At 42.4% G+C, this 25,939-nt stretch overlaps 6 protein-coding genes and 1 long non-coding RNA gene across 7 annotated transcripts; 4 read left to right on the top strand and 3 right to left on the bottom strand.

Moving 5' to 3' along the window:
• Nucleotides 1–78: 78 nt before the first annotated feature.
• On the top strand, nt 79–1,008 carry LOC129601311 (somatostatin receptor type 2-like). Its single transcript, XM_055500087.1, has one exon. It carries the CDS (start codon nt 79–81, stop codon nt 1,006–1,008), a length of 930 nt encoding a protein of 309 aa, XP_055356062.1.
• Nucleotides 1,009–1,560: 552 nt separating this feature from the next.
• LOC129601310 (galanin receptor type 2-like) lies at nt 1,561–3,206 on the top strand. The gene is made up of 2 exons (XM_055500086.1): nt 1,561–2,102; nt 2,795–3,206. The coding sequence occupies exons 1-2, from the start codon at nt 1,561–1,563 to the stop codon at nt 3,204–3,206; spliced, it is 954 nt and encodes a 317-aa protein (XP_055356061.1).
• Nucleotides 3,207–9,251: 6,045 nt separating this feature from the next.
• LOC129601305 (protein D2-like) lies at nt 9,252–10,419 on the bottom strand. The gene is made up of 4 exons (XM_055500080.1): nt 10,211–10,419; nt 9,860–9,983; nt 9,612–9,749; nt 9,252–9,528 (listed from the first exon to the last, which is right to left on the bottom strand). Exons 1-4 carry the CDS (start codon nt 10,295–10,297, stop codon nt 9,341–9,343), a joined length of 537 nt encoding a protein of 178 aa, XP_055356055.1. The 5' UTR covers nt 10,298–10,419; the 3' UTR covers nt 9,252–9,340.
• Nucleotides 10,420–11,013: 594 nt separating this feature from the next.
• Nucleotides 11,014–12,633, bottom strand: LOC129601309 (neuropeptides B/W receptor type 1-like). Its single transcript, XM_055500085.1, has 2 exons — nt 12,000–12,633; nt 11,014–11,612 (listed from the first exon to the last, which is right to left on the bottom strand). The coding sequence occupies exons 1-2, from the start codon at nt 12,631–12,633 to the stop codon at nt 11,260–11,262; spliced, it is 987 nt and encodes a 328-aa protein (XP_055356060.1). The 3' UTR covers nt 11,014–11,259.
• A 1,305-nt stretch (nt 12,634–13,938) lies between these two features.
• On the top strand, nt 13,939–15,137 carry LOC129601299 (uncharacterized). Its single transcript, XM_055500076.1, has 2 exons — nt 13,939–14,219; nt 14,368–15,137. The coding sequence occupies exons 1-2, from the start codon at nt 14,108–14,110 to the stop codon at nt 14,778–14,780; spliced, it is 525 nt and encodes a 174-aa protein (XP_055356051.1). The 5' UTR covers nt 13,939–14,107; the 3' UTR covers nt 14,781–15,137.
• Nucleotides 15,138–15,166: 29 nt separating this feature from the next.
• On the bottom strand, nt 15,167–18,189 carry LOC129601300 (uncharacterized). Its single transcript, XR_008692207.1, has 2 exons — nt 15,717–18,189; nt 15,167–15,607 (listed from the first exon to the last, which is right to left on the bottom strand). It is a non-coding gene; the product is annotated as an uncharacterized LOC129601300 (long non-coding RNA).
• A 6,375-nt stretch (nt 18,190–24,564) lies between these two features.
• On the top strand, nt 24,565–25,866 carry LOC129601307 (uncharacterized). The gene is made up of 3 exons (XM_055500083.1): nt 24,565–24,759; nt 24,918–25,344; nt 25,434–25,866. The coding sequence occupies exons 1-3, from the start codon at nt 24,706–24,708 to the stop codon at nt 25,622–25,624; spliced, it is 672 nt and encodes a 223-aa protein (XP_055356058.1). The 5' UTR covers nt 24,565–24,705; the 3' UTR covers nt 25,625–25,866.
• The last annotated feature ends 73 nt before the right edge of the window (nt 25,867–25,939 follow it).

Genomic DNA, 25,939 nt, shown 5'->3' with positions numbered 1-25,939 from the left:
GTACATGCAGGAAAAATCCTCTTCCACTGTCATTACGTTTCTGAGTGACAAAATCGAAAGCGTCTCAGTGACACAAACATGTCTTCCAATGTGTCCAACACCAGCACTGTGGAATTATACGGACCTGTTATAGCAGTGGGTGTTTTCGCTGTCGTGAAATTGGCGCTAAACGGATGCCTGCTATTTTTCTTCCTAAAAAGCCGCAGCCTGCGCACGCCCTTCACCGTGTATCTGATCAACCTGCTCCTGTCGAACATCCTCGTAACCCTGGCGGACCCGTTCTTCATGATGGAATCCTGGCAGGTGCGCTGGTTCTTCACCTCGATCCTGTTCAATATGAAGATATACTTTGACCATGTTGGAAGCGCCCTGGACCTTCATGCGCATCTCCTAATCACGTTAAACCGGATGTGGGCGTTGACCTTCCCACTGAACTACCGCAACTACCATTCCACGCAGATCGCGGTGGTTATCTGCCTGACGATGGGGACCTACTGTCACGTATTACTATCGCCGTTGTTATTACAGGATCTTCTGTATTATCGGCCCAATATGCAGACCGCCACCGAGTGCGAGGTAGTCAGCAGCGCCCAGCCGGTTCTGCGCCGCTTCTTAAAGATTTGGATCAATAATGTTCCGGTTCTGATCATTTTAGCGGCATATCCGTATTTATTATGCAGAACCATGGATGTTGGGAAAACATTCCATTGTCAAGCTGCCATCATTGGGAAGAGTAGTTTACAGAGACCGGCGAAAGAAAACCGGCATGCGTTTTTGATCCTTACGGCGACTACATTCATAACACTGATATGTTGGACCCCAACCAAGATTATCGGGATTCTTAAGGTGTTCGGAGATACTGCGATACCGGACGTGTTACAGATAGTCTTTGGTGATGTGATATACTCCTTGCAGCAAGTTTTGGATCCCATATTGCTTACGTTATCGTTTAAAAGCCTTCGTAAGGCATTTAAATCCAAAGTAGGATTAATATGCCGTCGTGGATAACAATTTCAGACATTTCCTGGTTTTGTTGACTACAGAACGTGCACACTGGTAATAATCATGTACATATTTCATTGCATATTATATTTTAAATAGACACTAGAAGGAAGAAGTACATATGCATATTGCTTTTCTTTGTTGATATACGTTCAGCACCGTTATTTTCGTTAATGTGCTTGTGCACTGCATACAATCATTTCAACATTTCATCACTGTTTTGTACTGGTACGCAATGTTATATTATACTGTACTATAGGAAGGCGATGTATTAACGAGCTTTGCGGGTCGAAATTCTGAATGTCTGTGTGATACTACGGCAGTATGAATTGAAACAGGGAGGTGTACTCATTCCAGTTAACACATCGAAACAGCTGAATAAACTGCAAACGCTTGTTACGGAAACCTTAAGGGATTCAATGTAAACAAGGAAGGCAACTTCACTGATTAAAACTCGCATCCGGACCACTAACAATTCACTATCACTTCCAGCAAAGCCTATGCAATATTTTAACGCTGCCATTATTGAGGGAAACTAGAAAGTCCACGTTAAGAAATATGGAGAGTTTTGTGATGGCCAATAATTCCAGCGAAATTAAGTACGAATGGAACGGTTCCACAACATCACTAGTAATCTTCACCGTCTTGACCTTGCTCATGAACGGATACATTCTCCTTCTATTCGCCATCAAACGCACCTTGCACACCCCGTTCGCAGTGTACCTAATCAGTCTGTTATGCGCCAACATCTTTCAGACGTTCGCGGATCTGCTCAATCTTTTAACCTACACCCGACAGCGCTGGTACTTCACCTCGTTCTTATGCAGTGTGGCCATCTACAGTGAATGGGTGGGCGGGGCCGCTGTTCTGCACAGCCACCTGACTATCACGCTCAATCGCATCTGGGCGTCGACCTTCCCCATCCACTACCGCAACTATCATTCCATTCGTACCGCGGTGTTGTTTTGCCTGCTGATGCTCGGATATTGTCACCTGCTAACTGGGCCGCTACTGCTAATAGACTATCTGTACTACCGCCCCGGGATGGCGAACGCTACGGAGTGCACCATTGCCATGGACGCGCAACCGCAGTATGCCGGGTTCGTGCCAAAGCATATACAACGTTGCTTTTCTTCATGTATTAGAAAAACAGTTTCTTGTGCAAATTATGGCTCGCTTTGCTCGACTAGACAGATTCTCCTCTACTAGAATGACAGAACCAGCTGGAACTACATGTACCGTCGAAACAGCAATATTTTGTAGAACAGTCATGTACTTACTTACTGCAAAATAAATGCCTGGTTGAACGCATATACGGTGCGAACAAACGTTTTTCTGTTTATATTAAGTGTAGGCGATTTATTCGCATTGGGTAAGTTTTTGTTGCTCATGCACTCTGGTAGTCGATTGCCTTGATAAATCTCCACTTTTTCGTCATACAGACAACATCGATCGTACAGCTTAGGACAAAATGGTCGCATACCCAAAATCTCCACATTCAGTACGAATGCAGCGCAGTGCACTGTACGACTGAGTTCAAAATATCCGTTTCGTACAAGTGCACTGCACCGCTTGCGTACAGAATGCTGGGTATGGGGCTATGCGACCATTTAGTCCTACATTGTACTTCTAGAAATACAGAAATAGCAACACTTCGGATGGTATTGCTGTCTCCGTAGACCGTAGTCATGAAGCGTTCGGTATGTCATTTCGGTGATTCTTTTTCGTAGTTTCTCCCTAAAAATGCTTCATACACAAAAAGAAATGTATTTACCGGTTGTGCCATATCTAGGTTCGTAGACGTGTGGGTATACGTCGTTCCGATGCTCGTCATGCTGCTGTCGTATCCGTATTTGCTGTGGAAACGCAAACAGTTAGGGAAAGTCACGGAGAGTCCGGCGGTGACAAACGGCGGGGTTCCCAACGGGAAAGCGACGGCGGACAGTAGTCATGGTTTCCGGGTGTTGACGGCGTTGACGGGTAGTATTGTCATCTGCTGGGCGCCTGAGAAGATCTACTGGATGCTGCTGGCGTTCTGGGGTGTGGATGTAACGGTGCTGAAAGAAGCGGCGAATCTGATGTACTCCGTGCAGACGGTGCTTGATCCGCTGCTGTTTGCCGTCGCCCTGAAGGATCTGAAGGTGGTGATTATAGCGCAATGGCGAACAGCGTTCCTTCTGTGTTACGGGCGCCGCCCACGATAGGATTTCTCAACCAGGCATTCCGTAGCGATGTTTCTGTTCTCCTTGTACGCATAGTTTTCGCAGCGGTGTTGTAGGTACGATGAGGTATTCGGTTATGACAATTTCTGTTGGGATTTCTCATTATGAACGTGCAAGCGGCAAAAATGTGTATCTATATGTGTATCTATGACTATACCTACAGAAGAATTAGAAAATTACAAATTTTCAATCGCATCTGTAAAGTATAAACGCAACGAATATATTTTCTGTTCAGGATTCGAATCTGATTTCAGATCATTTCGGAGGTGGCTCAAAAAGGCTGGAATTTCAGTCCCAGCCAGATTAACAGGATACGCATAACCTGATCCCGAATGACAGATAGTCGAATACTGCTTCAAGAAGAGGCTGTGGGTTTTAGCTCTTTCGTTCTTAAGATAAAGGACGAGCTCACCGCCTAATATACTGAACCGTGACCTAAAGTTGCTTGATACTGATAATCCTAAATCATAGCTGCATAACCTCCCACTTGTTTCCCAAGTAAACATCTAGAAACTCCTTCAAAGCGGTAAATTAAGAGTTTACGTTGAGATGCTCTAACAGCGTCCTTTTAACATTTGCGACCAGAAATGACTCTTAACTCTAACAGCCGCTTTAGTCTTGTGCAGACGGGCCTGGCAAATTCCCTGTACACACTTGCGCGGCTGATATTTCAGAGTCAGATTTTACATTCACGTATGTAGTGGTACAAGCCTTTTGCGCTCCTACTGAGTTTTCTGGAGCAGTTTTACCTGCTCACTTCACACCAAAATGTAGGAAATTAATTTCTCTACAATCTGTTATTCAAAGTGTCCAAGAAAAATTGAGGCAAGCGTTTCAAGGAGAACTTTACCAAAACGATCCAAATTCCAAATCTCTTATTATACTGCCACCATCCTCGTTTGGCAGTACGATGCAGCAAAGCAAAACGGGACTATTTCCTTCAAACGCATTTTAAAATCGTTCCATAAGGTTAGACTTGATGCATTACATATCAGAATGTAGAGAAATTAATTCTCTACATTCCACTCTCTGTCTGATAGTCATAAACTTTCCGCAACGCGGTATAACGAACGCAAAATTAACTCCGGCATTGATGCCCATGCAATCAATGACTCTGAAATATTCTGAGCACATGTGAACTGCAGTGCCCGCATGCACAAGTCTGAACTTCATTAAGTATGATTTCACTACTTTTAAACATTGCTGTCGACTTTGAGTCTCTGGCCCTGACATTGCAAAAATTATCAGTAAGTATGATTTCACTACTTTTAAACATTGCTGTCGATTTTGAGTATCTGGCCTTGACATTGAACACGGGCACGGCTATCGATTGAGTCGGTAAGATCTAAGAAGGTGCATCTCTTTCGTATGCAAGTTACATAACGCGTAAGTACTTCATCACGTATTACGTTGTATATTTTATAACAGTTTGTATACCTACTGTAAAGTGGATTATTATATAATAAGTACGCACTGCGCAGTTTGCCTATGCTTTGGTACCGTGAAAGAAGCGAAGACGAAACAACGTGTTAGCGGCGAACGGGAAATCAGTCAGATAATTTTTTTCTCGTACATCCATACTCGTATATCCATATATTCATATATTCGTTTATTTAACACTCGTGATGATGCCTGTTTGAGCTATGATGCCTGTTTGAGTTTTTATGCGCCGTTAAGGCATAAAGACTGGTTTCGCACCAGCCGAGTTTCAATCGACACATTTTTACTAAAAATGATTCCTCACCATTTGTTCTCAATTTTTTAACAAAAGTAATATAAAAGAAAACACTTTTTGTGAGAAAAATCAAAAACGAAAAGAATGGGAATTTTCAGAAATTTGCAAGATGAAAACTGAAATACGCTGCCCCACCGGCAGTGGTGATCGCTTCGAGCACCGAAAGTCCTTAAATTTTGTTCATTTATAATTTTGAGGTTGAGCGTTTTTTTTTCGATACATCGGCATTTGTCAAACGAGTTTATGTGCCGAAAGGCAGTGAAAATAGGGCGAGTGTTAACCAAAACGGATTTGTTTTTGTGCATTGCTCTTGTTGTGAAAAGTGTAACCTTTTCGAAAAGCTTGCTTTATGTAATCTAATTTTGAGCAAGTATAATAATAACAAGTATAATGTGTTATTATGACTGTTGTTTTCTGAAATTTCATCAATCGCAAAACTTTGTGCGAAATTTAAAAAAAAATAATAATGCCGATGAACTGGTTCCGCTGTAAGCTTGCCCATAGAAGTATTAACAAGAAAGTTAAAATTGCATTGTGAACGAGAACACTCAATATTACTGTATAGAAGAGTATCAAATACCAAAATTTAATAAGATAAGGTAAATTAGGCTGTCACAGGATGTCAGAATTGCAGTGTATCACGGAACGTGCGTCTTCTACAGGATACAGGTTTCGGGATTACAGTACTCGCCACGTACAGCTGGCTGTTATGGTTTTTGCAAGGTAATCTACGTGATTAAAACTGCCAATGCGCTCGCGCAAAGTGCCTAGTTTAAAACATCAAAAAAGCAGGCTCTACGTTGACGAGTAATTATGATCCTGTTGTTAGCTGTAATAATTACTTCCATAGAAATTTCCTGGATTCTACGGATGCTAAATCACGTCTTATGCTCATGGATGTGTAACTGATGTGTTTACTCCTTTCGGAAGCACAAATTGGTCACACGATACAGACACAAGAAAATTAGCGCTATTAGCCGCAAGCGTTCAGCCAGTCAATTGTGTACTCTGTAAATGAGCACAAACCGCACGCAAACCGCACATGCAGTTTGCTATTGTGCGATATGCTTTAAGGGAAATGGCCCGGTACATGGTATCAAAACTGGGATACATACACTAAAACTTTCGCTTTCGCGCACTCCAAATTACTTTTTTGTGATACTTTATGTCATTCTAAAGCTAAATGATTTGTAAACATTGTTCTGAAAACCGTTTGCGCACGCAACATCCGGTTAAAGGAATATGGCGTACTAAAATGGGCAAAAAGTTTAAAGGCATTGTTGTGTACCAAAAGTCTGGTTATTACCCGATCTTCTTCTAACTTTGCTGTAAAAGACTCAAGGTTATCAAGTCGAAAGTGAACCAATCCCAGATCCATAGCATTTTTTTCCGATTTTAAAATGAATTTCCAAAATTTACGAATTATATCCATGCACCATGCGTGTCGCAGTGGCCATATGTCAACCAGCTTCTGAAAAAAGATGAGACAGGTAGGCTAGGGATGAACCTAATACAAGTACATACTCATAACCTTTCTCAACTTATCATGCTCATACTCACAATCAAAACTCCATTCTCATACTGACTTTCAAAACCATACTCGGTCCTACCGGTGAATATAATTACTTCTGCTCCTAATCGTAATTCATACCAGTATTTAGGCTACTGTAGTACCTGTTATCCGTCTTTAAATTTTGCTGATCTAAGTATCTAATCCTAAGCTACATCTGCGGATTTAATTTCTACATAGAAACTGAGTGATAATAAAAATGTCAATGATTCTGCCGGGAAATTGATGGAATAAATTTTACCTACGGCAGGTAAAGTACAGAGTTCGTGATAAAGTACAGAACGCTTATTAATTTCGCTCTTCTGTATCTTGTGATGCCCTTTGACTGCAACATAACAACACCAGAAATACGAGGTGTAGTTTTGCTGTTTCCCTGGATTCGTGTGTGAAAATGCGTATACACAAACCGTATTTGCATACTGTAAAGTAACAACATTCAAAAAATAACAGCAGGTTTAACGTTACACCCTTACAATGCAAAACTGCAAAGTCACATATTATAAGATCGAGTTCAAGAAATTCAATTGTATGTTTTGTTCTTCTTGCGCCAGCTGCTCGGAGGTTAGGATGCCGTCCAATACCACAGCCAACAATCTCGATTTAAGCGGCTCGGCTGCGCCGGCAGCCGTTTCTGCTGCGGTAAAGCTGCTGTCCAACGGATACATTTTACCGCTATGGCGCTTAATGACAAGCCGAAACTTGGTGTTTATATAATGAATCTGTTATACGCCAATATCTTTGTAAGACTGGAGGATCCTCTAATCGTTATGGAATTTCTACAGCAGCGCTGAATACTTTACATCCATACTGTGCAATCTGCGATTATGTCTGGAGCAAATCGGCAGTGCGATGATAACGCTAATGCTCTGTTTACTGATGTTGCTACAACGTAGGACAAAATGGTCGCACACTCACATATCCACATTCCGTACGCATGCAGCGCAGTGCACTGTACGACTATATTGAAAAGGTCGATTTGCTTGCTAACTGATGTTAAATTCAGAGTCAGCTCACGCCAGAGTCAGACGGAGCTGTCATCTGTCAGATCTGCTTGTGCTTTCGCTCAGCCCGTTGGCACACGGGCGCTTTTTCACTCTGCAACGTCGGGCTGCTCTAATGGTACAAATTCTCGAATCATTTGTAAGTCCTCTCCTGCCGACCTCTCCAGATGCGTTTGTTGATGTTAGTTTATCGCTGCTATTTAGTTCCTTGACGCATATCTGACCTCTCCAATCTCCTCTTGACAGTCTATCCAAAAATTCTATTGCCAGCGCGCTCCTCTTCCACACAGAGCACACCGGTACCTGTACATCAACCCGACAAATCTCCGGCAAGTCTTTCAATGTCATGCAAACCGCCAAATAATCCATTAGATCCGAATAACCAAATAGTCGATTACTTCCCTGACTCACGTCGTAAAACACTCTGGCAAGGGCGGCAGGTAATGTTTTCAGAATTGAATTACTAGCAAACTACTGAGTACTGGCCAACATTTTTCGATTTGGACTTCCTACACGTTAAATTTTTTAGGGTACCTTTTTATTAGTATCTACAGTGCCCGCTGTAATCCACGGTATTCGGTACGTATCCCCCATGTATTCTCCTAATTTTGTGAAGTTGTTTTGTCATTGCCGTATGATTTATCTCACCGTATCTCGGCAGTATCTCTTAGTTTTACGTATCCACATGTCACATGTAGGTATCTCGACAAGAAACCTATCTGTAAGACAAGTAAACATAAGACAACCTATGTATGAAATAACATAAGTAACCTAAGAAGGCATGAGAAAGCATAGGAAAACCTAAGAGCCATAAGAAAACATAACATAAGAAAGCATACAAAATCTCAGGAACTCGGGATAATTAACGGTAGATGGAGAAAACGCGAGGGATATTGTGGAATAGGCCATAGGGTAAGTAAAGAGACTGACCACATTATTAACATTATTCGCAGTACTTGCAGTAAGTACTGTAGCGGCGGTTTCAAGTTAGACCACAGAGTGTGTTTACCGGAAAAATGCGCACTGGATACACCCACGCTGCACGGGAAAAATTCACGACACAAATCCCATTTTACATTTTCTTATTTCTGATAGCAAATTTCCACGTAATTTTAACTACTTTTCACCAAAAATTTTTAAAAATCGGAGCTCTGAAAATCATCGCCTTTTTGCGCCCATCCTGTAAGCTTATTCACCAATGCTGACCAAAAACCGTCTCCCCCGTGCAGGGGCCCCCCAAAAACCACAACAAACCAACATGGTCATCAGAGCTCTGCTTTGTATACATTACTTTTCAGCCTTCTGTAATACAGATTCTAGCTGATTTTTCATTTCAAGATATTATTAATTAATTAAATGAATTATTAAAACATGAACGTTGCTCAACAGCTCAAGGAACTCTGATTTTGATTTGCTGGTAAAATATCGTGAATTTTGCCCGTGCAGCGTGGGTATATCCAGTGCGCATTTTTCCGGTAAACAAACTCTGTGGTCTAACTTGAAACCGCCGCTACAGTAATGTTTGCATATGTATGGCTTTCGAATGCCAAAGTGGGCGAGTTAGCAGCTGCTAACGTGGTGTTTTATTGGATGTAATTGCAGCTACCTAATGAAAAACGACCCTGTTTTAAAAGTTGAGCTGCCAACGTAGATCGGTAAAATAGCGGTTAGTACCAATATAATACCGATACTTCTTCGGCTCATTCCATAATCAAACGATGCGAAATAAAAATTTTTAATGTAGCATGATACAACAAAATGGTGCTTTTGCATGGCAGTGCCAATTACGTAACATTCTTCCGAGGCCTTTTTAAATAACGCTGGCGACATAATCGTCAAACTGTGCCACATAAAAGTTGCCCGCGATGGGTTGGCCCAAATTATGCTGCTTGGCAAAATCCCGAATGGGGAATTTGCGGCGATTCTCAGCCAGATCCGGATTGTCCACAGTGATGGAGCCGGTCTGACGGAACACCATAAACGCATAGCGATGCAGACCTACAATAAATCAGCCCATTATAACCACTTTTTGATAGAAAAGTGCAGTTTTGCTATGGCAGAAACATGAACGAATCATTTACCTGAATTCTGGCGTGGCCGGCTTCCACGGTATTCCGTGATAGTTTGGCCGGCCTGAATATTACCTCCCGGAATGTTCACTACCAGCCAGTGGTTAATCGGTCCGACTTCCGGGTTCTGTCGATTGGGTGCGTCCGGATCTGTAAAATATTTATCAGGTACAAACATGTTTTGTTTAGGAAATAACGGAAATCCTTCGTGTTTAGCATGTGCTGCTCGTAGACAACATTCAACATTCTTTATGACGTACCGGACATGTGCAGCGTGTACAGTTCGCCATCTTTGGCGTTCCATGTGACGGTCGGCTGGTCTTTGACTTGTCGCGGCGTCAGTTCGTTGCCGAATTCCGGTGCCACGCCAGACGGATAAGAAACCTGCAGAATCCAATTTTCGGGCTCCGTACGATTGTCGTACAGCTACTTATCGCTATAATAATCCTAATTGTTCGTTATTTAAAGCAAAGAAGGTGAATGCAGTGCGAATACGTCACACTGCGTATGGCACAAAGTCTGGAGAACCGTGCAAAAAATGGTACAATTCAAGTCGTTTGAACCACATATTACACGCTATTTAATTTGTGACGCTAAAGATTACGCCGTACCTTAAGAGCCTCGCCGGGTGGACTATCCAAAATATCTGGAACAAGGCCGCTTTCCTCGAATTTCTTCCCTGCATCTTGGTGCGCCATGGTTTTAGAATTAGACTTAAAGGCTGATAAGAACAGGTATACCAACGTAACGTGATACCGATAATTTTTACAGACGCTACGGTTAGTGCGGAATGCAGTCAATCGATGTGGTTTATCTCTTAGACTCTACAAGTAGATGTTGTTGCCGAGCCGGTATTTTTCATGTGCGCATTGCGGTGGTCGTACCATTGATTGTAGATGACTGTGCAGAATACCTGTTCTTTATACCGACAGCTGATAAGTACAGTATGACTGGCAAATTTACCGTATGACGATTTAACGGTATCATTGCGTGCATGTGCTGTGTGCATACAGAATATACTTGTACTGATCAAATGTCATTAAACGTGTTTTAATTTTTAAAATTCTGTTGGGCACCGATAGAAGAAAGTGTTCTGACTGAAACAGCATATAGTGTGCAATACTGCAAACCGGTTAGTTTTATATGCTGTAGACTGTGTCGTGCGGAGTCGTGCGGAGTACTATGTAGAATTATTATTTTATTGGAGGTGAACCACATACGTACCATGATTACAGTACTTCATCGCTAGCTAATGCAGCCTCTAGAAATGTCAGTGTTATTAGATTAATTCAGAGAACCTCATCAATTTGGTAGCTTTTTCGGCTACGTCGATTTAAAACGGCAACGGTTGAAGTGAAATACAGAAACTTTTACTGAAGCCGATAAGCCTTCACAAAGATCACAGAAAGCCACAACATGCGAGGATGGCCAATATAAATAGGATGTTTTTTGGTAATGCATGTAAAGCATGTACAGCATCGTGTATAAGGCAAGCCGCAGTGACGTTACGTTATTCCGACCGCTCCAATTCTTGGAAACATAAAGAGCCTTTTATGTACAGCAACCATAATTGTGATGTCTGTCGAGACAACCAGGAAGTAAGCATGTACACAGGGCAATTGTCTACACTAACAACGGCAGCATCGAACCGGCACCGCAATCAATACTTTCCCGTTCCCTTCCTGGCAAGAGATTTCCCACAACAAGGCGCTTTGTCTAACCCCACGCTTCGCAGAATCGCTTCGCGCAAGTCCCGCATAGTAATGGCAAACAACAGCGGATCTAGAATTCCCTGTAGTGAGTACAGCACGTCACCGATCTCCTTCAGTTCTGGCAGATCCTTATCGAAGAATGCCGTGAGAATCCCGTTGATTTTCGTCGGCGTCCAGCAGAGGAAGATACTCAAGGTCAACGCCGTCAGCACCCAGAAACCGTGCCGCCCATCCTTGACCTTTCGCTTCCCTCCGCCCTCTTCAGTGTTGGACGCTGCGTGGAGGGTGGTGGATCCCTGCCCTAGTGTTGAAATTAAAACATGCCAAATTTAAAACGTCAAAGGTCAAACCAAATGCATTCGAAAATGGAACGGACTCCCGCGTTTTTGAATAATTTGAAATGGAAAAAAAATTGTAAATATGTATAAGAAATTCTGATGAAACAGTTACTTCAAGCGAAATCACATAAGTTCGAGTAACAAAAAAAGAACATTCGTCAGAATCTTGTAACTACTCGTAAACACGTGATCGTTTAGTTTAACCATTTAAACCTAACAAGCCAAAAAATTGCTCTTGTAAAATATTTTTTGGAAGTACTATAAAATGCTATTTTATTCGCTTTCTTTTAAACCAAATTTTATTTCAAGCCCTTTGGAGATGACTTAAAAATTTTGAAACTCGACCCTACCTTGGCCCACGCAAACCTTGGCGCGTTGGCGCCGTTTCCAGTATAAAAACGGATATGACAAAAAGATCAAAAACACTGGTGCATCGTACACCCAAATCTCCAAGAATTTCGCATATCCCGGCTGCTGGTCACTAACCACAGAGCACTCCGTAGTGTTCTCCATATTCGGTCGGTTATAGAAGTAGTCAATAACCAACAACGGACCCGGCAATAAGTGGCTGTATCCCCACATTAAAATACACAACAATCCCGCCATTTTAAACGTGTGATAATTGCGGTAGGAGATGGGAAAGGTGGACGCCCACACTCTGTTTAACGTGATCAGCAGATGCGCGTGCAGGACCCCGGCGCTGCCCACCCAATCGCTGTAGATGACCACGTTACAGGCTAAGGAAGTGAAGGACCAGCGCAGTTCCACGGCGTTCATGACGCGGAATGGATCGGGTAGGGTGAGGAAGATGTTGGCGCTGAGGAGATTGATGAGGTAGAGATTGAACGGGGTCCGCAGGTTGTCGTGGCGGATCAGCAGGTACAGGACGTAGGCGTTGATGATTAAGGTCACGGCGGAGAAGACGGCTTGGGAGGTGGCGGTGCCGTTCCATTGCAGTTCGGTCACGTTGGACGAATTGGACATTGCTGCAACTACACGATGTAGGACTGAAAAAGTAGAAATGGCCAACCGATCTGCGGTTCAAAAACTGAATAATAGCAGCAACACAGCCGATGCACACAAATTTCCAACAGTACAAAGTTCCAGCAGAGCTGAGAGCAGAGCCAGAGCTGCAGAGGTATACGCTGGCCTGCGCAGTATGCGTTACAACGAAGCACGATTGTGACTTTTGCTCCTATATGTTTAGCTGGTTCCAGTGTGCATTAATGCGCTGATCGGCGTTGATAGTGAACTGTGTGACGTGTTTTGTCGGATAATGGGATCTCAGAGGACGGAGAGGAGCAATAAAATGCAATGTTATTGGTATTTACTACCGTGCAGTAGATGCTGTACAATATAATTGTTGTAGCTGTCTCTGCTATTAATAGTGAGTTTCTCCCACTATGGTACAGCGGCCTTGAACCGTGACAGATGACGAAGCTGTGTACAATCTGGAACATGATCTGACCATGCAGCCATAAATCTGCTGATCAAAGGGAGGTATTCCAGTGTCTGTCGTCAATGTTCAGGAGGGAATAGGGTCAACAGTAGGTATCTGCGTAGTTATTCCGTAGGAACATTCTGGAGTTGGAAATCCGCCTATTGCTTACTTCTACGTTACGTCCGTGCAAGTACAGTCTGTCGTACTAGCGCTGATGTTCTGGTCCAGAAAATGTGTTACAGAATGTTTGCATCCGAAATGCGTTGAATTCGCGAAATATTCCGATAAAATATTTAAGGGTGCCTTGTGTACTATGACATTGTCGAAGAAAAGGTGTTGAATTTTATTTACAGTAGTACGATCATAATCGCTACTTAGTACTCGTAATCATAAGTACATATGCGGTAAAATTATACGTACATACATACGTACAATGCTTACATACATACGTACAATTATACGTACAATGCTTACTTACACAGTATGACGCTTTGACGACTAATAAAACGCTGTTATACGACGGTTCAATCCTGTTATGACTGCACAATGCTGTTACCGGACAATACTACACAATACTCGCGTACTACAACAAGTGCGGTCTAATTCCGTAGTACGCCTCCGCGCGCATGGCATTAGTGCCATATCTACTCTGTATGTGATTAAACGACTAATATAACAAAGTCATTAATTTTGCCGTTTCTCGAATCTTTCTAGTAAGCGGGTTAGCACAACAGTCACAACCATGTCAATAACCTTTGACAGTTTTTTTGGTCAAGATGGTGCCTAAGGCTGGGAAAGAGCGCGTTAAAGAAACCATGTAGTTACACGTTGCTATTTTCGTTGGAAAACAAGCTGAACAGCAAGACAACACGGTCTTAACCAATGTACAATGATTTACTGCACAACATAACACTATATCAATATAACTGAACAACAATCTAAGAACTGCCTTACCAGCACTTTGCCCCCTCTGCTCCCTGTAACCAGATTGGAAAACCTCCTAAGAATTAATACATCATGGCCGAGTGGAGTAAGAAGTTATCCGTTGTACCGGTTATTAGCAGTGCAGTATTATCGCTGATCCTTACGGTGCAATGTCAAGCTCCCACCAGCTCGGGGAATTCTGCAGGTAGCGTTCAGCTGCTATCTTTTCTAAATAATACAGTTCCTATCAACCTATACGAGTACCATGTGTATCCTATGCATATGTAAATGCAATACGGTTACGCTTAATCATTTGGCAGAGGTTTATTAAACCCACGTTCCCGTAAACGTAGGTTACATCCCGACGTGCCCGCCGGATTCCAAACCCGTCTGCCTGACCATCCGCGCCTGGTGTGATCCGCGCTTCGACCAGTGTCCCGGTGTGCCAGCCGCCCAGTGTGTCGTTAACTGCGATAACTGCGGTATTAAATGGTACCTGAACGGACAGGATGTTTCCGCGCAGTGCCAGGCCAATACTACCGTCACCACTGCCCTTCCCACCACTACCACTCTTCTTCCCACCACTGTCTGTCCACCGGAGAACAGTTGCCCCGCTGGGACACCGGTTGTCCAGTGTTTTGTGGAGCCGTGCCGCGGGAAGACGTGTGCAAAGAACTCCTACGCGACGTGTTGTAATAACTACTGTGGAGGGTGTAACGCGTATTTTTATGATAATACCGGCAAGAATGTTACTGCAACTTGTTAAGGGCCGGTGAATTTCAAATGGTTTAGGTGTATCGTGTTATCTTGTGCATCTCTGAAGCATTTATAGCGGTGAAGATCTATAGAAGTATTGTAATTTTCAAACTGTACGACAGCTTTTTTGGCAGATCAGTTTTCCAGTAAGAAAACGTAATTTCGTTAGCTGTATTTATGACTTTCCATCCCGATCAGCATTTACTTTTGATGTTACTACATCGAACATTCTCCTGTTGACGCTCATCTCTTTTTTTACACCTTTTGTTATTTTTAATTTGCCAAATCTCAGCAACCGGAATTCTATGTATAAAATTTGTTATTACTTCAAAAACTACTTAAGAAATCAGGCTATAATTTTTGTTTGATACTGATTGTACATCCTGCGAAAGCAAGCACAGAAGAAAAACTTTTGTTTACAAGCGCAAGTACAGGTATATTTGTACAATGTATGTACAGACCATAGTCACATAGGCACTTTACCAATTGATTCAACGTAGCATTTCAGATATACAAATTCAGTAATTCTGAAGACAAAATGATTTTCATTTTCTTAAATCGGCAAGTCATTTTAAATACAGGTACTGGTAATTTGGAAATCATGTTATCGGCGAATAAAGTTTTGAGTCAGCAGTTTAGGCGTTTTGGGATCTGGTACTAATTGTCTATGCCGTTTAGGATGGTCAGGTTTTATATTGCTTCGCTTTTAGTTTTTTCTACGAGTATATAGTCGACCGGGACTTCCACAAATTCGCCTGAGGAGGTCATGATGCAGCCCTTTCCCAGTGCGTTCTGGCAAAACATGGGGATATCACCGGGTGCGATTCGTTATATTCCCTGGATTAAATAAACCTCCATTAATTATGTACTGCGCGCGCTTCTTGTATTCGTATTCTGATGTAATTACCTTTCTGTAAACCGCATGCAGTTTGCGTAATTAACTTACCGAAAGCGCCAGGAAGGCGGCCAGCAGAGGCAATGTTACGAAGTTGTTCATAATGCCAGATGTGGAATAGAGAAAACGTTCCAAAAAAATCAAATGATGTCGATCAAGAAGTGATTGTTTTGAAGATGTATTTTACCCAACGCAAAGAAACGACTTTATAGGAATGGCTGCGAGACAACGCTTGCGTTTTCTGCCGATCTGAGCTCTCCAAACCTTGGCGAAAATAATGCTGACTTTTGGAGGCATTCATGGAATTTGCTTAAGTAATAGTTTTCCAGAAATCGAAGCTTGGAAACTGTAAGTGTTTTCCAAACATCGGATGGGCCCTGCACGTAGGAATAGGTAACAAAATTGCATTGGCAGCTGACAAGAACTCATCGTGGGCGCATGTACTCGTACGTTGCACAGTAATGACATGCTATGCGGAAGTCGTACTACGACTACCGCACTAGATGACCAAACTTTACTCAATCGACAAAGTGGGAAAATAAGAAAGATAAATGTTTTCTTCTGTCAAAGTTCTACTTACCAAACTGCTACCTATTCCTACGTGCACGAGTGATTTCTGGAAGATGTAATTATCCAGAGTTATTAAAAGGGATGTGACTTCCTGTGGGTACACGCTAATGCTTCCGCTACGAGAAGACACCAAATACAGTATCTCTGATTCAGGATGTTATTATTTAACTGCAATTTTTAAGATTTTCCAGTCAAGACTAATTAATTGCACACCCAAGTTCACGAGAGATAAAACCGCTTTTAACATGGGATCATTCTAGCGCTAGTGAGTCATGAATTATCCACCAATTAGCGACAACAGAAGTAATCGTAAACTCGTACAAAAGTCAGCATGTACGACACTTCCTACTATCCTAGCGTCAGTAACCTTCAATTTGAAATTAAAGCATACCCACACATACGTATGGCGCTACCGACTTCGATTCGGTAATGGGTATCAACAAAGCGCCGAAGTTTTAGCTTTTCTTGTTCTTCTTTTTATTTTTGTATTGGAATTGATTAAAACGATTTCATTTTTTATTGTCAATATTTGACGAAAGCAAAGCGAAGGTGATGCCTCCGAAAACGGGACTATTGTCGGTTACGCAATAATCATTTTTACAACTGATAAGCAATGCACTGATCTGGCTGGTAAAAGAAAAAAAAGAAGATCGGGTAATAACCAGACTTTTGGTACACAACAATGCATTAAACTTTTCGCCCAATTTGATTCGCCATATCTCGACAACCGGATGTTGCGCGGGCAAATGGTTTTCGGAACAATGATAAAAATCATTTAGCTGTAGAATGACGTAAAGTATCACAAAAAAAGTGATTCGAAGTGCGCGAAAGCGAAAGTTTTAGTGTATGTATCCCATTTCTGACACCATGTACCGGGCCGTTTTCCTTAAGCGTGGAATAATAACCAAAATCGTTAGTATTATCAAGCGTGCATTGCCTTTAATTATGGTGAGACTAATACACTGTTTCAAGAAAGCCGCACATCTGTTTCCCAAGACCTTCCACTTATCAGCCGCCCAAAAAAGCTGACCATCTTTCTTGCAGCCTGCCCACGAATTTCCAGTGGTTTTGGTAATAATGATTTTAGAATTTAAAAAAAAGCCGTATAGTGTATCACTTATGGAGATACCGGTTCAAAAAAAAGGTAGTGTCTTGATTTATCAGGCGCGGTTTAATATCTTGATTAATTTATGTACGCCGTCCTTAGACATAATTTTCACTTTATCACATGCCTATATTATTCCACTCTATAAAACTTTGAAAAACACAGACGCCGACCGGCTCACGTTTTGAAGATACGAACAGAGTACATTTTTTCGGCTTTGGACAGATGTTATTTGTTTGTTTCTCAACCGGGTTTTGTTCACTTTCTTGTGCCTTTCTTTTTCCCATGGTCCATATTCCCCGTAATGCTATGGCTGAATTTCTGTTTAGTTCTTCAACTGCTTCACTACATACTGCCACTCTTTTCTTCAAATATTAACACTGATTTGCTAAATAAATGCGCACGGACCGTGTTAAACGTGTAATAAACTTTAATTGCTTACAAAGGTCCGGTGGATGCAGTTCCTTGTTTACTGGGTGCTTTTCACAGATTCCCACGGCGAGTATGATAGATACGACGATGAACCACGATATTTTCCCTTGTATGCGACCTACCGGACATTACTACGCGGGTCGGCGGTTACATTAACGGGGCGGTTACGACGGGGCAATCCAACATACCGGCCAGAAATCCCCAGAATCCGCTGATCCTGATTACTACATAAGTAAGCGCCTTTACGGATCAGATCCCCCGGGACGAGGACACCTGCCCGTGTTAGGTTATGGTGCGACGGGCGGAATCAATCTGCAGCGACCACTGTGCGGATCACTAACGGACAGGACGTTACTCGCTAGTGTCGCCCTCGGTCCGGATATCGGTAACTATTAGTACAGCCAGCGCGTTCTCTCCCGTCTAGAATTACTTTCCTAATATGGCTAATAATAAGCTGCATAACCTGCAGTCTTATACGGTGTCCAAGCGTCTTGTTACCGCTAAAAAGAGAAACGGTGAAAAATGGTATGGAGCCGAAAATTTGCTGATCCAAGTAAAATATTTCGATGTTTACCTCAATGTTCGAGTGGGAATGCATATAGAGCCAATAAAACATATCCGGGTACCTGATATACAGGCGCAATATGAAATTTAGATCCGCCTATTGTGCAGAGCATTACTTCCATTCTACGCTGCTTTTCTGGCCGTATACGTATTTAATGCTGAGTTTCTAGCTGATAAGCTCATGTACAGTACTAGAATCTTTATGTCTATTACAGAATCTTTATGTCTGCGTACGTTGAATTTGCGAAATAGTACGATAACGATGCGGTTTGTATTTCGTATAACAATAATAAGTGTCCAAGAAAAGTTTTAAATCTTATTGAGGACACAATCATACAGGTACGCGTACGCAACAATATGCTGCTACTTACACACCGGTTTTCTTCTTTTAACGTTGTTGCACAATACCTCGCAATCAAACAAGTGCAATAACTTACACTGCTACTTACACACCTACTTACACACCTGCTACTTACTGCTGCTACTTACACACCGGTTTTCTTCTTTTAACGTTGTTGCACAATACCTCGCAATCAAACAAGTGCAATAACTTGCTATTCCGTACTACCTTGTACATGATGGTTAGCGCCTTATTTGTGTGTTTAAACAAGTAATGTACTGTGAGGCGAGAAGCGGCTCACGTAAAGCGACAAAATCTTTCAAAGGATTTCAACTTATTGCGCCGTGGTGCAGTGGTACTGCCTACGCGGATCTAACGACGTAGCCGGGGTTCGATTCCCCCATCGGCGCCTTTTTCAGCCGTTTCTCGGTTTCCCTCGGATTGCGCCCTGCTTAGATGGTAGCAGATCAAGGTTCGGTACGTCCACTTCGCCTATGAGACCAGTGTGCTAACCTCGAACGGGAGGAACAGAGCAAAAACGAATAAAATGATAAAATGAATAGAGGATGCGGTGAGCCGGAGCCGCCGCTTGAAGGATCGCTTAGTCTCGCTACGAGGACGTAGCGAAAGCTGCAAAGGGGGTGTGAGGCGAGAAGCGGCTCACGTAAAGCGACAAAATCTTTCAAAGGATTTCAACTTATTGCGCCGTGGTGCAGTGGTACTGCCTACGCGGATCTAACGACGTAGCCGGGGTTCGATTCCCCCATCGGCGCCTTTTTCAGCCGTTTCTCGGTTTCCCTCGGATTGCGCCCTGCTTAGAGTACAGTACTAGCATAAAATTTGCCGTACTCTCGTATCTTTCAAGTAAACGACGGCTTAACAAAACAACGATGTCAATAACCCTTTACAATTTTTTCACTGTTTTTTTACTGAAGAATGTACCTAAGGCTGCCAAAGAACGCGTAAAAATCCATGCAGTAAACGTGGCTATGTTCGGCTGATAACCCACTGCAATTTTCCAGCGAGCTGCGTACAACATATCAGTGCAATTTTGCTACAACATAAAATTGTTCAACCAGAATTTTTGCCATTGTTGCTCCTCGTAGCCAGATTTTAAAAGTCCTAACAATAAAGATTATTATAATATGCCCGGGAGGAATAAAGCGTTATCCATTGTCCTGGGTATTACCGCTATAGTGCTATCACTGCCCAGTGCAATTTCTAGAAACGAAATCAAGCCCGATCGGGGCACGAAACATTCTGGCCTATCCGGAACATTTTCTGTTCCAGGATAATGGCATTTCCGGGCCAACGTATTGTGGGCCAGATCTGGTTCAGTTTCGTGGGAAGAACTTGCCCAGCGTGGTGCTGAAATATTCTGGCCCAGAAAATCGTAGTTCTGGCCCACAAATAAAGTTTTTTTTATCTGGGTGTTTTAATTCAGGTAGCCAACAAAATCTAGCGATGTCAGCTACAGAATTCCTATTGATTCAGAAGCCATGATAATTGACCGGCAGTATGTAAGCACATGTATGCAATGTTCATATTGTATTACGTACGTATAATGTCGTATATCCGGTCCGAATAGAGCCCAATAATAATAAGAAATAATAATATTATTACTTAATATTACGGCGCTCTATTATGAATTATTATTACATTATAACAAAATATACTAATAATTCATAACTGCTTTAAACTGACACAACGCGCTGCAGTCACTGCATATAATAATATCTATATTATATTATTTAAAAGGAATTTATGAGCATGGTTCCATAAATCCAAAGTTAAAAACTATTACTGCATCAACAAAATTAATCATGCAAGCAATTAAAGAAATATTATTGTAAATTGTAATACAATTTACTGAAACAATTTGCTGGACGATTTGGAAACTGCCAGCCGGGGTAGTTCGCTTTTCCCGCGCTTGGAGGCGGTACTATCGTTGCTCTAGCTGCACCATACTGTACTTATTGCACATCACTGTCTAAGTGCTGACAGTGTTGGTTTCTGGCAATTGCAAACTTTTAAACAATAATTATTGCTCTCCTTCTACTTTGATTTTATCTTATCCTTTGTTCAAGTTCTACTTAACTGTTGTAATCACGAAGGCATTTTTCTGCATATTAAACTTGTTACGACTGCTTTTGGGACTTGGTTGAGAGCACTGTTTTTGCGCTGTAATTTCGTGCAGTTCAGCCTTCGCTGTTCCAACGGTTCGTGGAGTTTGCCAGCTCTCGACTTGCGTCAGTTGTCTGATCGTCAAAACCCTTTTTTCCACTGAGAAACCGCCTTGTCGAAACCTTCCACGGCTCAGGATCAAGCAAAAATGTTCCGAAAGATGTGGAAATTGATAGAAATTTGAAAACAGGATGATCCCGTGCAGGTGCGTGCGTAGCGTTAAAAGTAATTTGAATACAGTAATATTATCAGTATATGCAAACAAGCAGAAATACTCGTATAGTTTATTTGCACTGGGAAACTATTTATACTGATGAGACACGTAACTGTTTATACTAAATACTGATGGGAACTATTTACACTAAATTTATTCTGATGGGACACGCAACTACAACGCGTATTAAACTACATACTACTGTTGTTCTATTTTTTAAATAATTTATTATTGTCGCACCTTATTGTAGATAATTTACTTCGCGTGTGTGTGAATTGCAGTTTGTGGAAAAAAACCTGATTGTTTGTAGTCCATTTTTGTTATTTTCAAACTGCAATAAATTATTGATTTAAAGTGTTAAAATTATTATTTTTATTGACTAATGAGTGGATTAACAAGTAAAATATTTAATTGCAGGATTTTTCGCAGAAATTCCCCATTTCCCGATGAACATTATTCAAGAACGCCTGCCCACAGCCAGCACGCGCATGAACCCACTGAAGCTGCCGAATATTTCCAACAAGAAGTTGCGAGAGAAGCTGTATGCCATCGGGTCGGACTGTCGGAGGCGCCTTCGAACAGAGCTGATGTGAATGCTAATTACGAAATTATTGAGCCGAAATACTGAGAAATGATTGTACACATACATATACGCTGTGCATCTTGTTTTTACATGTTTATGACGTGATTAAAGCAGCTTTGTGATCACTGCATGTGATGCGCTACATGCTCATTATGTTATATAAATATTAATAAAGCCTGCTAATTGTATATCACTTAATAATAAAGCTTCTAAGTCGTGTTAAGGCGTTGGTTTAAGTAAATATAAAATAAAAAAGCTACTGTAAATCAAAGTCAATTAATGTCTGGACTGGGCCTGAATGCTGTTACATATCGTGTTTGGATAGGCCCAGGCGGAACCAGAACTTGCTCAGAGTGGGTCTACAAATAGGCCTTCCGCCCGTTTGCCGGTAGGCCTGAGCTCTCTGGCCCGCACAATGGCACCTCGGACTTGGTTTCTGGTCCCGAACAGGGGAGTTTGACAGGCCCAAACAACCCCTGTTCGGGTTACAGATTTGCACTGGGTGATCTTAATGGTGCAATGTCAAGCTCTCGTACAACTAGGTAATTCTGCAGATAGCGTTTAGTTGTCTTGTTTTCGGAATAATTAATACAGCATACAGCTTGTGATCAGTAGACGAGCCTTTGTGTGTACCCTATGTATACTGTACTTGCATCACGTTGCGCTAAAACTAATTATTAAGCCCACGGTCCCTTAACGTACTAGGCAACTGCCCTCCGGATCCCGGACCCCTCTGCGTGCAATTTGGACCCTTGTGTGGTTCGCACGTCCAGTGTCCCGGTGTGCCAACGGCGGAGTGTGTTGCTGACTGCGATTGCTGCGGTTTTAAATTTTACCTGCACGGACAGGATGTCTCCTCGCAGTGCTGGGTTAATGCCACCGTCACCAGTACCGCGATTCCCACTACAGTTTGCCCACCGGGGAATAGTTGCCCTGCTGGGACGCCGGTTGTCCAGTGTTTCGAAGAGCCGTGCCGTGGGAAGACGTGCGCCAATAACTCCTACGCGACGTGCTGTAATAACTACTGCGGAGGCTGTAATGCGTACTTTTATGATAATACCGGAAGGAATGTTACTGCTTCATGTTAAGTACCGGTGCATTTCACATTGCCTACGTGTAAAGTGTTGCCTTCGTGCATATTTGATGCTTTCATAACGGCAAAGACTTACATTATGATTTGAAACTGTATGTCCTTTTTGGACAAATTAATTTTCAGGTAATAAAACGCGACGTTGGTGGCTAGTTGTGCAAAATGCCTCGCCGCATCGAGTTTCGTCAAATGCGATTATTTTTGTGTACGCCGTCTTTATTCCTAATTTATATTACTTCAAATTTTACCATATGCCTACATATCATTTTAATCTACTTTGATAAACAAAAACGCCGGCTTACGCTTTGTACGCTACGTAAAAAACCGCTCGCTGCCGAACACTTCTTGCTTCTTTATAAACCGTGGCCTAATGGATTTTGGTCACTCAGTTACGTCTCTCGTCTTCCAGTGGTTCTTACTTCCGGTATATGCAATGAATGAATTCCTGTGTAATTTGTTTAACTGCTTTAACTGTTAACGTTGATTGATTTGTTACACTGCGACGCCAAACGCTACCACAAGTCGACAATACCCGGTTTACTTCCATAACTAAGTAGTACACAACAACACTGCGCAGCAACACAACGGTTTCCTTCTTTTACACAACGGTTACTTCTATAGTTATTCTATTACTACTGTACTTGGAATAATCGTACTGAAACGAAATTTATTGTGGTTTAATTCTGTGTTTGCGTACTACAATGGACTTAATAAATGTGGTTACACTTAAAGGCGATAGCGCTATGTGTACGGGTGGCTAAGTGTAACCACATTTATGAAGTCCACTGTACATACTACTCTAGTATTTTATTCCAAAATTAGTGCCAGTCGACGCCATATCTATATGATCAAACGAGTACTGTATAAGGTCTGCTGTTTTCTCGTAAGTTTCTTTCTTGCAGACAACGGTTTACCGAATCAACCATGTAATTACCTTTACCAGTTTTTTAACGAAGATTGGGCTTAATGCTGTGAAAAAGCGCGCTTAAGGAATATGAATACTATGAGCACCCTATGAATACTGGGATGTATTGCGTTGCGAAGTCATTTGGCAAAAGTTTGTAAAGCTGGTTCCCTTAACATAGGTTCCATCCCAACTTGCCCGCCGTCGGAATTCACACCCGCCTATGTTGCCATCCGCGCCTGGTGTCATCCAAGCTTCGACCACTGTCCCGGTGTCCCAACGGCGCAGTGTGTCGTTAACTGCGATCTCTGCGGTATGAAATGGTACCTGAATGGGCAGGATCTTTCCTCACTACGCTATCCGTCGAAAACAACCGTCCGCACCCCAACCATCTGCCCACCGGATAATAGTTGTCCCACAAATGTACCGCTCCAGTGCTCTGTAGAGCCGTGCCGCGGGAAGACGTGTGCAAAGAACTCTTTAAGATGATACCGGCAAGAATGTTACTGCAACTTGATAACTACTGACGGTAACGGCAGCCTTTGTAACGAGAAAATTTTATATATGGCACGTAACTATACACTACTTTATTAAAAATTGTATGGTGCTTTTGGCAAATCAATTTTCCAACAGTAAAAACGCAATTTTTTTGGCTTTAACTGTGAATTGTCCGTCTTAGGATTGTGCCGCACCCAGTCATGTATTAAATTCACCTGAATTTTGTAACTCTCTAGGTGCGTGATATTATGCAATAATCAGATCGTGCGCGATACGTTTTCTTATCGCCGAAATGCACTTTCCTCTGGTAGCAGCAAAAAGCTGTACTGGTTATGCAAATACCGGTAAAAGTGGATCGGTATATCTTGATTTACCAAGCTCGGTTTAATATCTTGATAAATTTAATTAACGCCGTCTGTGGTCGTAAATAATATCACATGCCTGTAATGCACTTTCTGAACATTTTCGAAAGCACATGCTTTAGTCTTTAGAGTACATTTTTTTATATCGGCCTGATTCGGACGGATACAGCTCTCCTTTAAAAATCCTTAACATAATGCAAGTTGGCTGCTCTCTCGTGTATTTCCTCTTCCAGTGGTTTATGCTTCCGGTAACGCGAAGATTCACTTTAAAAATCGGTTATTTTCAAACACTATCGAATATTTTAATAGCAGTTGTTTTTACCGGTGATTACGCTGTAAGACTAAAAACTGAATGTAATCTATTAAGTTTCAATCGCCTTGTAGTTTACAGGGTGGTTTTTCTCAGGTTGCGACGACGGGTATGGAAAAGAGCCAAAACCATGACCTTTTCATCTACATGCGACAGAACGGCCCGTACTATGCGGTTCGGCCGGATCGGCGACTGCATTATGAGGTCGAGTCAGTGCGGCGAGGAGATCCCAGCCGGTCCTCCATCTATCGCTTCCCACTGGCGAATATTGGCCAGAAATTCCCAGGAGTCGGTTATCCTGAATATTACACTCGTAAAAGCATGTACAGAGCTGGCCGTCCTGGGCAAGGACACCTACCAGTGTTAGGATATCGTGCAACGGGCGGAATCAGTCTGCAACAGCCGCTGTACGGATCACTTTACGGGGATACGGTGTACGATGGGCCAATGCATCATCCACTTCCCGAGTCAACCAGTACCACAACGGTTGCTAGTACTACACAATTTGGCAACCAAACATCCGGTAGGTCCTGGACTCCTGGGTGGTGCATGTTGGATGGGTGGTTTTTAATTCGTGATTCCCGTTAATTAGTATCTTGGGTTTTTTGATAGATGCACCCCCGTCTTGTCCCCCAAACAGCGAGCCGGGATGCTTCCCAATACGAGCGTGGTGTGATCCGCGCTTTGATCGCTGTCCGAACGTGCCGGGTGCACAGTGCGTGGTCGACTGTGATAACTGCGGCAGATGGTGGTATCTTAACGGACAGGACGTTACCCGCTGGTGCCGCACTCGGTCCGGATAACCGTCTGTTCGCCCAACGTTTTCATGCTCCTGTCTCTCGTCTGCAGCCGAGAATTATTTGTATGATATAGCTGCACGATCTGCTCGTTGTTAAAAAACATACGAAACGCTGAACGAGAAAACGGTGAACTAAAGGCGTACATGGTACAGACTGTACAGATAGATACATATGTAACTGCAGTATCTTTTTTTGTAAGTGGAACTATACAGTAGTAATTAACAGTAAAACGTTCTCGCTGTCTGCTTGAGTTTGCACTTTGCATGGGATCAAACATGCTTTTTGTGCAGCTGATTTTGAGTTGAATTACTGACGAAA

Source organism: Paramacrobiotus metropolitanus, unplaced genomic scaffold, assembly GCF_019649055.1.
Source record: "Paramacrobiotus metropolitanus isolate TYO unplaced genomic scaffold, Prichtersi_v1.0 Parri_scaffold0000228, whole genome shotgun sequence".
Classification (NCBI taxonomy): domain Eukaryota; kingdom Metazoa; phylum Tardigrada; class Eutardigrada; order Parachela; family Macrobiotidae; genus Paramacrobiotus; species Paramacrobiotus metropolitanus.
Note: the sequence above shows the minus strand (reverse complement) of the source record. Positions and strands in the feature narration are given on the sequence as shown.

Bases quoted from the DNA above. Each gene is read 5' to 3' on its own strand.
- LOC129601307 (XM_055500083.1), top strand. From the start codon at position 24,706: ATGCAAGTTGGCTGCTCTCTCGTGTATTTCCTCTTCCAGTGGTTTATG. The intron at 24,760-24,917 runs GTAACGCGAAGA...GGTTTTTCTCAG, and splicing joins TCCAGTGGTTTATGCTTCCG to GTTGCGACGACGGGTATGGA. The intron at 25,345-25,433 runs GTAGGTCCTGGA...GTTTTTTGATAG, and splicing joins ATTTGGCAACCAAACATCCG to ATGCACCCCCGTCTTGTCCC.
- LOC129601305 (XM_055500080.1), bottom strand. From the start codon at position 10,297: ATGGCGCACCAAGATGCAGGGAAGAAATTCGAGGAAAGCGGCCTTGTT. The intron at 9,750-9,859 runs GTACGTCATAAA...AATATTTTACAG, and splicing joins GTACACGCTGCACATGTCCG to ATCCGGACGCACCCAATCGA. The intron at 9,529-9,611 runs GTAAATGATTCG...GATTTATTGTAG, and splicing joins CCGGCCACGCCAGAATTCAG to GTCTGCATCGCTATGCGTTT.
- LOC129601309 (XM_055500085.1), bottom strand. From the start codon at position 12,633: ATGTCCAATTCGTCCAACGTGACCGAACTGCAATGGAACGGCACCGCC. The intron at 11,613-11,999 runs GTAGGGTCGAGT...TTTCAACACTAG, and splicing joins CAAGGTTTGCGTGGGCCAAG to GGCAGGGATCCACCACCCTC.
- LOC129601311 (XM_055500087.1), top strand. From the start codon at position 79: ATGTCTTCCAATGTGTCCAACACCAGCACTGTGGAATTATACGGACCT.
- LOC129601299 (XM_055500076.1), top strand. From the start codon at position 14,108: ATGGCCGAGTGGAGTAAGAAGTTATCCGTTGTACCGGTTATTAGCAGT. The intron at 14,220-14,367 runs GTAGCGTTCAGC...CCGTAAACGTAG, and splicing joins CAGCTCGGGGAATTCTGCAG to GTTACATCCCGACGTGCCCG.
- LOC129601310 (XM_055500086.1), top strand. From the start codon at position 1,561: ATGGAGAGTTTTGTGATGGCCAATAATTCCAGCGAAATTAAGTACGAA. The intron at 2,103-2,794 runs GTTCGTGCCAAA...TGCCATATCTAG, and splicing joins GCGCAACCGCAGTATGCCGG to GTTCGTAGACGTGTGGGTAT.